The 13,963-nt window shown below is 49.4% G+C and overlaps 1 protein-coding gene across 1 annotated transcript in view; it reads right to left on the bottom strand.

The window, feature by feature from the left end:
* Nucleotides 1–13,791: 13,791 nt before the first annotated feature.
* Nucleotides 13,792–13,963, bottom strand: part of SOX21 (SRY-box transcription factor 21) — an 847-nt gene continuing 675 nt past the window's right edge. Inside the window, exon 2 of the mRNA XM_004371433.1 lies at nucleotides 13,792–13,959. Coding sequence (XP_004371490.1) covers nucleotides 13,792–13,959 — 168 coding nt within the window. The remainder of the gene's footprint in view (nucleotides 13,960–13,963) is intronic.

Below are 13,963 nucleotides of genomic sequence, written 5' to 3'. Positions count from 1 at the left end.
TTTTGTTTTTGTTTTTGTTTTTTTCTGAGGGGTGTGTGGAGCCCTGGTGGCCCAGTGCTTAAGAGCTCCTTGGAAACCCTACTCTGTCCTATAAGGTCACTGTGAATCAGAATCGGCTGGATGGCAACAGGTTTGGCTTGTTTTGTTTTGTTTTGAGGGATGTATAAGATTTTGGTGGGGGGCGGGGAGTATAGATAGGAAAATTATAGGACAAGTCCTGCAAGAAACTCATTTAGTAAGAGGTATGTCTAAGGACAAATGTCTGTATGTGTGTGGAGGGTAGGATAAGGTTGGAAAGATGAAAGGAAGAGCTGGGGTTACAGTTTGGTTCATTGGAGACCTTCCTTTTTTTTTTTTTTTTTTTGCACAAGCACAGGAAACGAGAAACTCTTTAAAGCCCTGCAGAAGGAGAGTTTCAAATCCTGTGATGTGGTTGTGGACCTGCCAGAAAGCCTCAGCCGCACATGGACTTGCCTGGCAAGCTGTGAATCCATGGGGGAGATGGACCTTTTTGATCAAAGGCTGAGATGAAAAGACAGGGCTGCAAGCATCATGAGGCTTCCCCAAATTTGGCTGCACCTGCAAAACCATGGAAAGTCTGTTCAACTGCAGAAGGTAAAAAAGACCACTGGTTAAGTCGGGAGTAAAAGGATCACTGGTTAAGTCGGGTAGTTTAGACACACATTTACTTCCAGATAACATTGTCTCTTGATACAAAGAAATACAGTTGGTAGTGTTTTCTTTTAAGAGTTAAGGGTGTTTACATAAACTCTACTGAGGTGGTCAATATAGTACAGCTCACCAGACAGTTCTGGCTGTCCATCCTCTGGACACACGTTGGGATTGTACTTCCAAACCACAGGAATTACTTTGGCCCATGAAATGTGGGCAAAAGTGATGAGGGTAACTCTTGGAGAGAAACTTTATGAGCCAGCGTATGATGTGCCACACTGCATTCTTCTTCTGAAGTGGCCAGACTAGCATATGTCAAGATGGAATGTCTGTCAGCTTGGATGAGCACAGCCCTCCTGCTAAGCCATGTTGGAGTGAAAAAGAAACATTTGTTGTGTTAAGCCATTGAGATTTAGGGGGTATTTGTTATTACACCTTACCTTCCCTCACGCTGACAAATCTGTGTTGCCAGTTATGAAGATAGGTGATTGACATTCTAATGGTTTCTTACTGTTAGGATACTATCAGAAGACAATTGCAACTTGTTTGAAGATTGGAGAATATTGAATGAATTCCTACCTCTCTTGAGAAACCTTGATAAGAGGTTGGAGAGCAGTAGAACAAGGAAAAGAGAGTGGCAAAGACCGTCCAACGAGGTGGTAGAGAATTCAGGTGGGTGTGGTGTCCTGCAAGCCAAGTACATTTCTAGGAGGAGTGAGCCATCTGCTCCGTCACATGCTATTGGTAGACCAAGTAGGATGAGAACCGAGAACTGACCATTAGATCTAGCAACCTGGACTTCACTGGTGACCTTGACTAGAGCAGATTTTGGTAGACTGGTGTGTGTGTGTCGAGGGTGGGGTGGGGGAGGGGAAGCCTGACTGGAGAGGGTTTAAGGGGAGAGAGGAAAATGGAGACAGAAAATATAAGAATAGAGACTTTATTTTTCTTTTTTAGGAATTTGTTGTAAAGGGGAGCAAGGTAGAACAGTAACCGGACGGAAAATGAGGTCATGAGAGGTTTTTATTTTATTTTATTTCTTTTTTAAGGGAGAAAAGTAGCATGTTTTATGCTGACAGGAATGATTCAGCAGGGAGAGAAAGGTGTGATGTTGCAGGAGAAAGGGAAGAGCTTTGCTGGAGCCATATCCTTGAGTATGTCAGAGGGTACAGTAGTTATTTTTTGCTCCATAACGAATTACTCCCAAACAGTGGCTTAAAACAACAAACATGTATTATCTCCTGGTTCCTGCAGCTCAGGGTCTCCCAAGGCTGCAGTCAAGGTGCCAGCCGGGACTGTAGTCATCTCAAGGTTCAAGTGGGGGCGGATTCACTTCCAGACTCAGTCACTCAGCCATTCCCAGGCCTTACGTCCTTGTTGGCTTTTGGGCCAGAGACATCAGTTCCTTGCCCGGTGGGTCTCTCCATAGATTAGCTCACAGAATTGTAGCTGACCTCCTTCAGAGCAAGAGCTGAGGGAGAGAGAAAGAGAGAGGTAAGTCACAGTCTTTTTGTAACTTAATCTGGGAAGTAACACCCCATCACTTTTCAGTATTCTACTCAATAGAAGAAGAGTCCTGGTGGCACAGTGGTTAAGTGTTGGGCTGCTAACCCAAAGACTGGCAATTCGAACCCACCAGTCACTCCATGGAAGAAAGATGTGGCAGTCTGCTTCCATAAATGAGTTACAGCCTTGAAAACCCTATGGGGCAGTTCTACTCTGTTCTATAGGGTCACTAAGTTGGAATCGATTCCATGGCAATGGGTTTGGTTTGGTTTTTTATTCATCAGAAGCAGTCACTAGGTCCAACCTACAACCAAGGGGTAGAGTTTACACGGAAGTATGAATGCCAGGAGGCAGAAATCTTCTTTGGGGGCTGTCTTAGAGGCTGCCTACCAGAGAGGGGATGGGATCTAGTGCAAGTAGAAGGGCTAGCCCTAGCTGGGCGGAGGGCTTGTACATCTGTAGCCACAGAGAGAAGGCACTGTTTGTGGGTGCACAGAGGTACACTGATGTTAGTAAGTGGGTAGCTGTGGTAGTGGGAGTGAAGATATTTGCTCATGGGCATTGAGTACCTAGGAGATGGCCGGAGTTAACACTAGCAACCGGGCTCATTTTCATTTTTTCCTTCCCTGTATCCTTCAGCCTAGCCAGAAAGGTTCTGAATCCGGCACAACACAGCTCTTCAGCCTCTCCAGTTGTTAACAATGAACGCTTTAAGGCGTTACATCAAGGTTTACTAACACTTTTTATTTATCTGGACTATGAAAAATGTAGCTATTCCACAAGGAACCAGGCGAAGGCAAACAAGGAGGAGATGGGGAGAGGAGAAGAGGTGAAGGACCTTCTAAGGAATGTGTTCACCATCTGGGTTTTCATGCATGGGACCCCCTCCTCCCCTCACACATACACACACTTTTGAAAAGTCATATTAAGTCAGGAGGCTTTGTTACTGAACATAGTGGCTCAAGGAAAAAAAGCTTTTGGTGGTTTGTTATGGCAGAAAACTGAGACTAACTCCCACCCCACTCCCACCCCCCAACTAACAGCATACGCAGACCCATCAGCTGGCGCTCATGACTGGATGGATCTTCAGCTTGCGGAGTGGGATACACATGAGACAGCAAATTATCAAGGAGCTTCTATTTTCATTTCCAGGAATGCCAAGGACAATTTTATTGTTCCTAAGACCGTACATGGTTCGCATCTTGGATCTGTAGTTAGAGGCAGAATGCAAAAATTTTAGGCTCTGAGGTGGGACAGATATGGGCTGGAATCCCAGCTCCACTACTAACTTGAGCCGCTATCTTGGGAAAGTCCCTCCCCGTATGTAAATTGGAAATAATACTTGTCTGGACGATAGAAAGATAAATTCAGAAAATGGCTTCCAGGGGGCGCCATTCACACAGAATACCAGGTGCACGATGGTTTCTGGGGTTTGCAGCTGGGAGGCTCACCTGGCACAAAATAGGAGCTCAGTAAGAGCTGTTATTATTGGGGCTCACCCTCAACTCCAAAATGACCAAGGGTTCTTGGCCTTAGTGCTATATAGATAAAATTTCTCCCCGACGCTTTCCACACAACTTCCGGTCTATGCCAGTACCTTCTCCTCACCTACTCCCGACGATGTTGTGAGGGAGCATTTTCCCACCCGGGTGGCGTTAAGAGCTATCCTTAGCCTAACAGGACCACCCTGGAATTCTTCAACCCTCCTCCAAGGCACGTCCTAAGCTTCTAGAACCACCGGCCCCTATCTTGGTGGAGAAGGAGCTACCAGTAGTGAATTACAACGACCTTCATGTCGAATAAAAGTGATTGGAACTCAGTACTGGAGGAGGTGGCCCAGGACTCAGGCAGGGGCGAGCGGGTAGATCGATGTCCTACGACCATAGCGGCTGACAAGTCACCATTTTCCTAGGACTTTTTTCTCAAAAGCTTTAGGTTGAGTGATTTGGGTAGGAATTTGAGTTTGACCTCGTCCCCAAAGCTTTAGCACTAACTTGGAACTAATCCCCTCCCCTTCCAATCTCATGGCTGCATTCTCCTGACCTCGGCTCAAGAACTAGCAAAAAACGCCCCAAGGAGCGCGCTGGCCAGGGGCGGAGCTCTTCTCACCCACCCCGTCGCACCCACGGGAAGGAAGGTCGCGGCCCCCTGTCTTTCTTCCCGCCTTTCCACGCTGGCCGCTCGCGGGACGCTTCTCTGCGTCCCCCCGGGGAGCGGCTCAGAGCTCGCGGCCTTCCAGGGCGCTGCGATCCCGCGTTACTTCTACTTAGACTCAAGGTGGGGGCAAAGGTGGAGCCCTGGTTTGCACGTGGGATGTTGGGATTTTAGCAGCTGCGGGAGTCCGAGGCTTGAGGAAGGCAAGACCAGCCGACACCTTGTTCCCAAGGAAGTCCCGGAGGGTCCGGGCAAGGAGCGCTAAGCCTTGGGTCTCCTGGCTGAAACTCGAGGCTGGGCTGGAGTGGCAGGCACCCGATTCAGTCCCGGCCCAGGTCCCTTACCCAGACCTGCGTTAGTGTGTATGAGAGGAGAAAGACAGACAGACTTGAAGACCATGCGCGGGGTGCAGGTGGTGAAGCTGCCAAGGTTTCATGGACGCTTAGCTTTGCCACTTCTCACAGGTTCCAAAGATGAAGACGCTGTGGCTCCAGGGGGACAGAGTCACGAGGACAAGTTCTCCGAGCGGCAGGTGGGAAGGGGTTTGGAAGTGTAGCCAGTGGGTAATTATATCACCCCAGCGGCCCATCCGGCCACAGACGTCAGAAACAAACGCCTTCTTTGAGCAAGGTCCCCTCACTCGAATCCGCCCTCGAGGTTTTCTTTCCAGCAGGTGGGTTGCGACCTCCATCCAGATTCATGCTCAAACACGTGCTGAGTAATCCTCACCCAAAACTTGGGGAGTGGGTAGAAGGCACCTCCAGGTCCCCAAAGTCTACATCAACCAGAAGTCAGGCAGCTTTCTAGAAAGAAAGGAAACTGTGTCCAAAGACGCTGGGGAGTGGATGCGCACAGATCTGTGTCATCGGTCCTGCGCTTGGGCACCCAGGTAGGGGTGTGTGGGGGTGTGGGGACGCAGGGAGACTCAGCGCTGGCTCAGGCAGACCCTCAGCCCTGTCCGGGTTTCAGGACTGAGAGGCTCGGCTGCTCCAGCTCCCCGCACCCCAGAGAAGACGAGTAGGGGCCCGTCTGTGGGCTCATGTTTATTCACGCGGCCTTAAACAGCTGGGTTTGAATACATATTAAACAATCACTCTAACTACTTACTCGAGTCTAGGTTTGCAGGAGAAAAACCAAATCCCCGACAAGGAAGAACAGCAACCAGTCTCGAGGAGCGCAAGGAAGCTTTGGTCTGGGGCAAAGCAGTTGGCGCCCTCGTCCCGCCAGCCCCTCACCAAGACAGGCCGCGTCTACGCAGCGGGTGGTTAGGCAGTGGCCGCGAAGGAGGATTGGGGCGGTTACTCTGAGGGACTTAGTTATACCCCAGTCTCTCCCCTCACCACTGGAGCTGGGAACAAGCCGCGCCCGAATTGTCCCAAGGGTCTGTCAGGGGCAGATTTCCCAGGAAGGAAAGAGGCTTTAGTTTCAGAGTTCTCACTTGCACCGACCCCCGTTCTAAAGTCCTATCGTAATCGTCTCTTACTTTTCCCGAATAGGCCCCCCAGGAATTATATTGCATTTCAGGCTGTACAAAACCTGTTCCCTACCGTGAGTCCTCAGCAGTTGAATTCGTTGAGGAGAGGTTGGTCTCCATTTCAGAGACACCTCTTTCTAACGAGGTTGCAGCCCCGGGGGGAGGGATGGCCCCGCTGGAGGCCTTTCGGGACCCTTCCACGAGGGTCCCGCCGGGGTCACCGTGACCGTCGCCTTCCACGCCCCTCCTCGCCCACGGGGCTAGTCCTTTTTCTCAGTTGGGGTTGAGGGGCAGGGGCCTGCCGAGGGGTCAGGGTTGCGGAGGAGGGGAAGGTCAGTAGAGCTGGGGTCCTCGACCGCCTCCAGCTGTCCCGCGGGTCCTGGCGCTCGTTAGCGTTTGGCGGCGCCTTCCCCAGGCGAACGTGAAGGCAAGAGGGAGCGTCCGTCTGCAGCGCCGCAGCTGTTCTTTGCCTCGTCGGTTTCTTTCTTTTAATTTTTCCTATTCTCCCTTCTTTCCTTCCTTTCCCCCCGGCAGCCCCTTCCCAGGGCCCCTAAACAGATCCTTCATCTCCTCTTCCACGCTCTATGTGCGTCCTCTCACTAGCCGATCCAGGCCCTGAGCCGGTCCACGCAGGCAGAGTGAGGCCACGCGGGCAACCATTCGGATAATCCGGTTTAAAATAAACACCTTTACCAAAAACTCAGCTAAGTGGGAGGGAGCAGGGGAGGGCGCGCACAAATGTTTTTGCGCAGAATTCCGCCTGTGCGCGCCGTCCCAAACCCACACACTCTCGTGCCCACCGGGCCGCCCAGATCTCCAGTCTGTTGGAATTTCGGCGACGGCTTCCCAGCCCGGGGCTCACCACGTGATGATAAATAAACCCGAGTCCGCTCCGAATTGTGTGTGTGTATGTGTGTATGTGTGTGTGTGTGTGTACGCGCGCGTGCGCGAGCTTTTGGAAGATAAATAACCGGCGGGCAAACGGGAGCAGCTCTAAAGGCTCAGCTGAACTCCGTGGCAGTCCCTGCGGGGGGCTCCGGGGAGGGCAGACTTCGCTCCCTGCGGGACTCTGCATATTGGTGGCAAATAGACCTGCCACCACTCGACCTGCAAGGTGGAGACACTCTAGGAAGCTCGTTCTTCCCCCCTCCTCGCACCCCCGAATTCGTGAGAGCCATTTAAAGGTATTTCCTCCTCCTCCGCAGACTTCTCTCCAGAACTGACTTCATGAAAAGGTGGCCCCAGTAGAGCCAACCCATCTGAAAAGCCTCACTCGGTCTCTGTTATTCTCGGCTGGGCTTTCCCTTTGGGGATTTTAAGCTTTATGCAAATGCATAATTACCTTGGGGTGATCCCAAATAAAATGGGGGTGGGTGGCTGGGAAAGGGTGCTCAAAAGAAATTGACATTCCAGTAACATCACTCCGTGAAGACAGTCTACAGACGTCCTCTGTAATTTCCCTTAAGAAATCTAGTTTTACTGGTCGATCTCAATAGGAGAATTCTTTGCCTAGAGGCTGAAAATGAGTAATAGGCCGTGTGTCTCTAAGTCCTCTGCTAATATGATAATAAATACATTCAAGGAGAGCAAGGAGGTGTTTACAATTAGTGCCCGAACTTCTTGTTTGTCAAAAAGTCCCTAAATAACATCCCCCCCCCCAACACCAAGCCAGGAGCCCAAAGGAGGTAGAAATCAGGTAGAGACATCTTCAAAAGGAATTAAAAAGGCAAAGCCGATTTTATTTCCTCCAGTCAAGTGTGAATGATGGGGCGGCCGCTGCAAGGGTGATGGAGCCTACCTGACAAAGCGTGCAGTGAGGCGCTAGGGCGGAGAGGGGCGCTCACAAAGGCCAAAGCCAAGCGAGCTCCTTGCCTTTCGGGTGCCACTTCCCTGCTCGGCCCTGAGGCCATCGCCTAAGGCCCGGCGGCCACCTAGAACCCGGGAACCCAATCCAACAGGTCGCTGCTTCCCCACAAACACTCATCACCCAGAATCACTCTGAGTTTTATTTTCCCAAAGCGAGTCCCAACGGGTTTATCTGGATAGGGCTCTTGCATGTTTTTCAGATTTGTCAATTTCTAGGAATTTGCATGTTTTAAGTGAAGCTGAAACAGGGAAGTTTCACATTACACTTTAAAATGTGCAAGGCTTCCGCTTGGGCCAGGTCACTGGGTTGGGCTCAATTGCTTCTTAAAAAAAACAAAACACTGCCTTGAGAGTTTGGGATGGGGTCCCCCCCCCATCTGCTACAACAACTCCAAAGCAGTTGTTAACTGCTTCTCAAAACCCCGTTTCCCGCCGGCTGTCGGGGAGGTCGGAGGGCTACCTCGGCCCGGGACTCCATCGGCGGCTCCGCGAGTTCGCAGGGACTTGTCAGCTGGGCCGTCTAGAATCTGCATGGTTCCCTTAAGTTAGGGTCAGCGTTGACAGCGACAGCTGAGTGCCCCCGTGACCCGGAAAGCCTGACGGTGAACCTCCGAAAATAAAACAACTCAGAGCTGGCTGCAAAGGTCCTATGCACGCACGCCCTCTCGGCAACGCGGGGAGCCGGCCCGCCCCAGATCCCCGCGGGTTCGCGCCCTGCCTCCCGTGGGCAATGCTGCCAGGAGGTTCCCTGTTCCACTGGGTTCAGTCAAGGACGAGTAGCCCGGAGGGAAAGAGGAGCGGGAAGCCAGTGGGGGAAACTAGAGTGAAAGAGTCAAGCTTCAAATATATTCTCTTTCAGGGGAGTGGGTAGAGTGCCTCCAAGCTGTCAGGTGGGGCTCCCTCACAACCGCTCCGTCCCCCCAGCTTTGGGGGGAATTTGGCGGTGAAGAACCGGATGGAGTGGGAGAGGGGCGCAGCAGTTGCTCGTCGCAACTTCGCTCTTCACATCTTTTCCAGCGGCCTGCAGGCTGAAGGCAAGACCCTCAGCCAGGTGGTGGCAACCCTTGACCTCTAGGCTAGTTGTGGGGCTGGGGGAGGGGTGAAAGGCGAACGCCGACTTGGTATCCCTCCACTTCCACCTCAGCAAGGAGGCCTTACATTCATTCATTTCACAAATATTTATTGAGCACCTACTATGTGCCAACACCGTGTCAGACTTCAAAAATGCAGCGTAATGGAAATCAGGCCCCAAATCCGAGCCTACACTGGCTCCCTGGAAGGCTTTAAGATCAACACGTATTCTGGAATCGCGGGACTCGCTGCTCGGCAGATTCCAAGGCGGGGCGAACCGACCCAAGGGAACATAACTTCAGCATAACTTTTTACTTCTCTCTTCCTTTTTTCTTTTTTTCAAGTAGCGAAGGACCATTAATTAGAAGAATAATTACTGCTACCCTATATTATCCCGACCTGTTCAATTTCTATCTGCTGCAGACAATGCTAATAATGGCAATTATTGCTTCTATAAACATCCCGAGGCAGCATTCTTCAGCGCAGTGTGTGTGTGTTTAAAGAATATATATAAAAAGTTCCCCCGCTCATTTGCATAGCTTCATCTTTACCTTTTCCCATTCAGCCCTTGCAAAAAGCATATCTATTCAAAGCCCTTGCAAAAAGCATATCTATTCGAAGGGCATTTAGTCCATTTCTTTCTTGGCCGGTAAAGCTATTCATCAATTGTTCTGCCTTGTAGATTGCATTCTAATGCTAATCTAGCGTGTTAAATATCTTTTTGTTCCCCTTTCACCGTTTTGTCATTCAGTTTATCCAGTTTTGGTCACCCATTTTATTTATTTATGCGCCTGCTCCTATTCAGGGGCTCATGTATTTTTTATTATGTTGTCTCACCGTCATGCAGTGTCAACTTAGTCTATTCAATGAGGGCTACTTGAAGGCCGCAGGGACAAAGCGTGTACACATTGCACCGCTATTCATTCCGGCCAGCTGGATCGGCTGAAAAAAAAACCTTGTGAAAAGAAACGCCTCACAATGGACACAGAAGAAGTGCACAATGCTAACAGTTTTCCAAATACCACTGATTGGTTTCTTCACAATGAGGAGAAAGCCGCCGCTTTTTCTCAGCGCCACTTCAACAAACAACACTCTCACAAAACCTCCCAACCCTGCGTTTTGTTCCCGGACAAAACCTCCTCGACTGTCTAAACGCTCCCACTGAAGGACAAAAAAAAAAGCTCTTTTCACTATTTCCCCCCCTTTTTTTCCCCCTGCAAGAGAGAAAAAGAAAAGGGGGGGGGAGGGAATTCTCCGTGAATTAATAATATCGGTCTTTTTAAAGAAGAGAGCTGACCTTTGAGACGCACTAGGCTGAGGGAAAAAGAACCGGGGGAGAGATTAATAAAGTTTGCACGGTGCTATCTGTGCCTCCGCTGGGCTCTGGGCGCAGGAAAGCCACCGACACTCCGGGCGAGCGAATTGCGGGAAACTTCGCCGGCCGGGAGGACGCGGCGGCCCCGGGCGCCAGCGCCGAGCCGCGCTCTGATTGGCTGGCGCGCGGGTCCCCATCTCTCCGCTCGGGGAAGCCAGGTGACTCCTGTCTCCATCTTCGGCGTCCCTCGCAAACGCAGCCCCCAGCCTGCGGGCGAGAGGGGGATGGCGCAGTTTTGTTCGAGTCTGGGGGTGGGGGGAGGGGTACCGTCACACGGAGTAACCAGACCCGCCAGCTCCACTACGCCCCGCAGGCAGCCCCTCGGACCGCAGCGTCGTCTTTCTGCCTTAAGCAGAACAATTCCACCTGTTTGCGCAAAGCCTAAAGGCAACACGCCTGGTCCCTCCACCGGGCTTGTTTGAAAGCATTTAGGCAACCGTGACTACCAAACAAGTGTGGCTTGTTTAAACCTTAAAAAGAAACGAAAAAAGGCAGGAAGGAAGGAAGGGAAGGAAGCAGGGAAGGAAGGGAAGGGAAGGGAAGTGAAGGGAAGGAAGGAAGAAAGGAACTCTTCCAGCCCACCCCCATCAATCCAGACCTTTCCCCACGCCCTTTTGCCACAGAGCTCCCCCCCCCGCCCCCCTTCTGCAGTCTAACTTGGCGGGAGGCTTCCTCGAGGCGCAAAACCCGTCAACTTGTTACCAGACCAATGGCTTCAGAGTTGGTGATAATCGAGTCTTTGGGGCCTGTGGACGTACTCAATTCAAACACACACAATCTGTTGGCAATGTGACCCGTGTGTTCTCATCCCCAGCATCCTATCTACCCCCTCACCCATCTTTCTAGAGCTCTTCTCATTCAGCAACACTCCGGAGCGTTTCTCCCAGAAAACGCCTATCTTGCGAGAAAGAGGAGGGGGCGGGAGGGGGCTGGAAGGCTCAGGGAGGTAACTGAGATTTAGGGCTGGGGTGATTTCCAGCGAGCCGCAGGAAGTTCCGCGTTGAGAAGTGATGGGCTGCTACAAAAGGGAAAGACGAAGACTTGAAAGGATTTAATTAACCGTGTCAGGGATAATTACCCCTGGACGGTCCAAATTAGTTTTGCATAATCGCTCAGAACCATATGAATTAACTTATAATATTGCACAGAGCTCGGGGAATAACAGCAGAGGGATCGTTTTAATTACTGAATCAGGGTCAAACCAGCAGAACCTATTTCTCACATTCCCAAAACTTTTCATGGTTTTTAAAATATTATTCCGTTGTGGGAAAACAATGACATTAAAGACTTTGGTCCTTATAAAGACGTGCAGCTCAAGAGATGTCCCCAGTCAATGAGGACACTAGTTTACGACTATTTGAGCCAAGAGAATTTCCATCTAGATGGGGGGAAAAAAAGATCTCCCTACAGCTAATTTTTTCTATGATAGCCTTCGAGGTGCCTTATAATTTATTTTCCAAAATTAAAATCCTTTATGACTTTAAATCCCTCTCCAGTTGAAACTGCCTAGCCCTGGAAATGCAAGCCCATTCATTACTATTTATTATACTTCAATTTTAATGCCATTAGCATGAGAGAATAGAGCCGTAAAGAGGCCAAAAGTTGTACACTGTCGTTAGCAGTGATTACACTTCCAAATAAAACCGTGAGGTGTAAATAAGGAATACCCCAAAGATACGTGAACAAATTACATTGCTTTAAGTGGTGGGGCTCTCATACAAACAAGATAAAGTGGTCGGGCAACTTTCCCCTCTTAAAATGTTACTGGAAACTGGTGAAATGCTTTGACCGATCTGGATGTTTTCAAAGGCTCTGTTCTACTGGTTCATGAATGCCTTTTTTTTTTAAAGATAATACAACTACTTGGGTTTTTTTTTTTTTTTTATCTTCTTTCCTATTCACGATTAAAAATGTGATAAATGAGGTTTTTGGCTCTGAATAACAATGGCTTGATTTAGATTTCCTAGTAAATCTATTCAAAAGTGAAACAAAGGCTGCCTTTGGAGGATATCTTACACTTCACCTGGACCAGGCACGTAAGGGCAATTCAGATAAAAATCTTGTTAGGAACTCAACAAGAAATAGAGGGTTTTCTCTTTTCCCTGGTTGAGGCTTTATTTAAACTCTTTGTTCAAAAAAATGAACAGAGTGATAGTCGGATTCTAATTTACAGATATAGTTTAGACATCTAATATTAAATTAGAAGATCACACAAAAAACCATTTACACATAAAAGTTAAAACCAATACTTAAACTTTTTTTAAACTTTATATTACAGAAAGCCAAAATGAAACTAAATACATGTTAGCCAGCTTCATTCACAAACATTAGTCAAACTATATACATTTAAAAAGAAACCCAAAAAACCTATAATTGAGGAAAGTTCTTTTTCTAAAATGTGTTTTATCACGATTTGCAAATGAATTGCAGGTGATAGAAAAAATAAGCTAATCGGGAGGGAACTCCGAAACACATTTAAAAAGACCAAGGTTGTGGGGGAAATGCTAGCTGAAAATGAGAGATATCTGTCAAAACAATTCTGTTTTTTTTCTTCTTCTTCTTTCTTTCGGGTTTGCTAAATAATAAATATATAATTACCACTCAGACAAAAAAGTCTGATTTCATGTTAGGTAAAATTGCGATTCTGAAATAGTTCCGCAATTTTTATAAGTTAACTTTGACATTTGCTCAAAATGCTTTTGAGTCTAAAACCGACTCAAATTTAGGGCAAGGCAAGTAACACGTTTTCAAAGACTCCAAGGTTTTCACTGACATACACACATTTACAGTCTTACGGTGAGCTCGCCATAAGGAGAACATAGGAACCGTGCCTTTCCCCTTTTTGTAAACTGTCAGAAATCCAAGAGCGGTGACTCAGAAAGAATACTAGTTAAAAAAAAAAGGGGAGGGGATCCAATTGTCAACTTTGCCTCTCATATTTGTTTGCGTTTCTTACTCTCCAGAAAGAGCTTTTGCTCTGATTTGCATATGGCGTGATAAACAAAAGAAACCGTGATCCTCTCACATACGTGGGCCAGATTGGAGCCGGTCACTGGTCCAGAATGGATCCGGTCTGGGGAGTTCTGCTTGAGAGAACAGAGATCTAAAAAGTTCACGTAGTACAAATGGGCAGCCAAGGTTGCTCAGAGCCATCCCGCTCCGAGTAACGAATGACACAGATCAACTTTTCCTCGTGCCAGCAAATTCAGACCTAAACATTTGAACAGTGCATGCAACGCAGCCGGGGGCGGCGGGGGGGAAGATAAGGAGAAAATGAAAACAAAACCGACCATCAAACTTCCAACAAACAAAACTCGAAAGCCCAACACGTCAAAAAGTTAGTCTTCGATCTCTGGGGGCAAAAACGCAACAGGTTTCGAAGTGAAAGCGCACACCGACTGCTGCCGGATACAACCGCCCTCTTTAAAGTTGGCTGCCTTTCGTGCGGGTCTGGAAAGATCCTGTAAATTCACACGCACACTCGCCCGCGCACTCGCGCGCTCGGCCACTCGCGCACCCACTTGCGTCTCTGCCTCGGCCTGGCACCTATACATCCTATGTACATACAGACGCGGGCCCCCGGCGCGGGAGGGCGCGCGGGGAGGCCGGAGAGCTCGTACCTATACAAATGTACACGTATTCACAGCGGTCCTTGCGAGGCGGCCCCGCGGGGTCATAGGGCGGCGGCGTAGGCCGCGGGGTAGGGGTCCAGCTGAGGCTTGCCCATGCCCGGCAGCAGGATGTAGGCGAGCGGCGGCTGCAGCCCGGGGCTGGGCCACGCGCTGCAGTTGCACGGGATCATGTAGCCCGGGTTGCCCGGGCTGGGGTGCGAGTGCGTGTGCCCC

The sequence above is a fragment of the Trichechus manatus genome, unplaced genomic scaffold, assembly GCF_000243295.1.
Source record: "Trichechus manatus latirostris isolate Lorelei unplaced genomic scaffold, TriManLat1.0 scaffold00013, whole genome shotgun sequence".
Lineage (NCBI taxonomy): Eukaryota > Metazoa > Chordata > Mammalia > Sirenia > Trichechidae > Trichechus > Trichechus manatus.
This window is presented reverse-complemented; position numbering and strand designations above follow the sequence as displayed.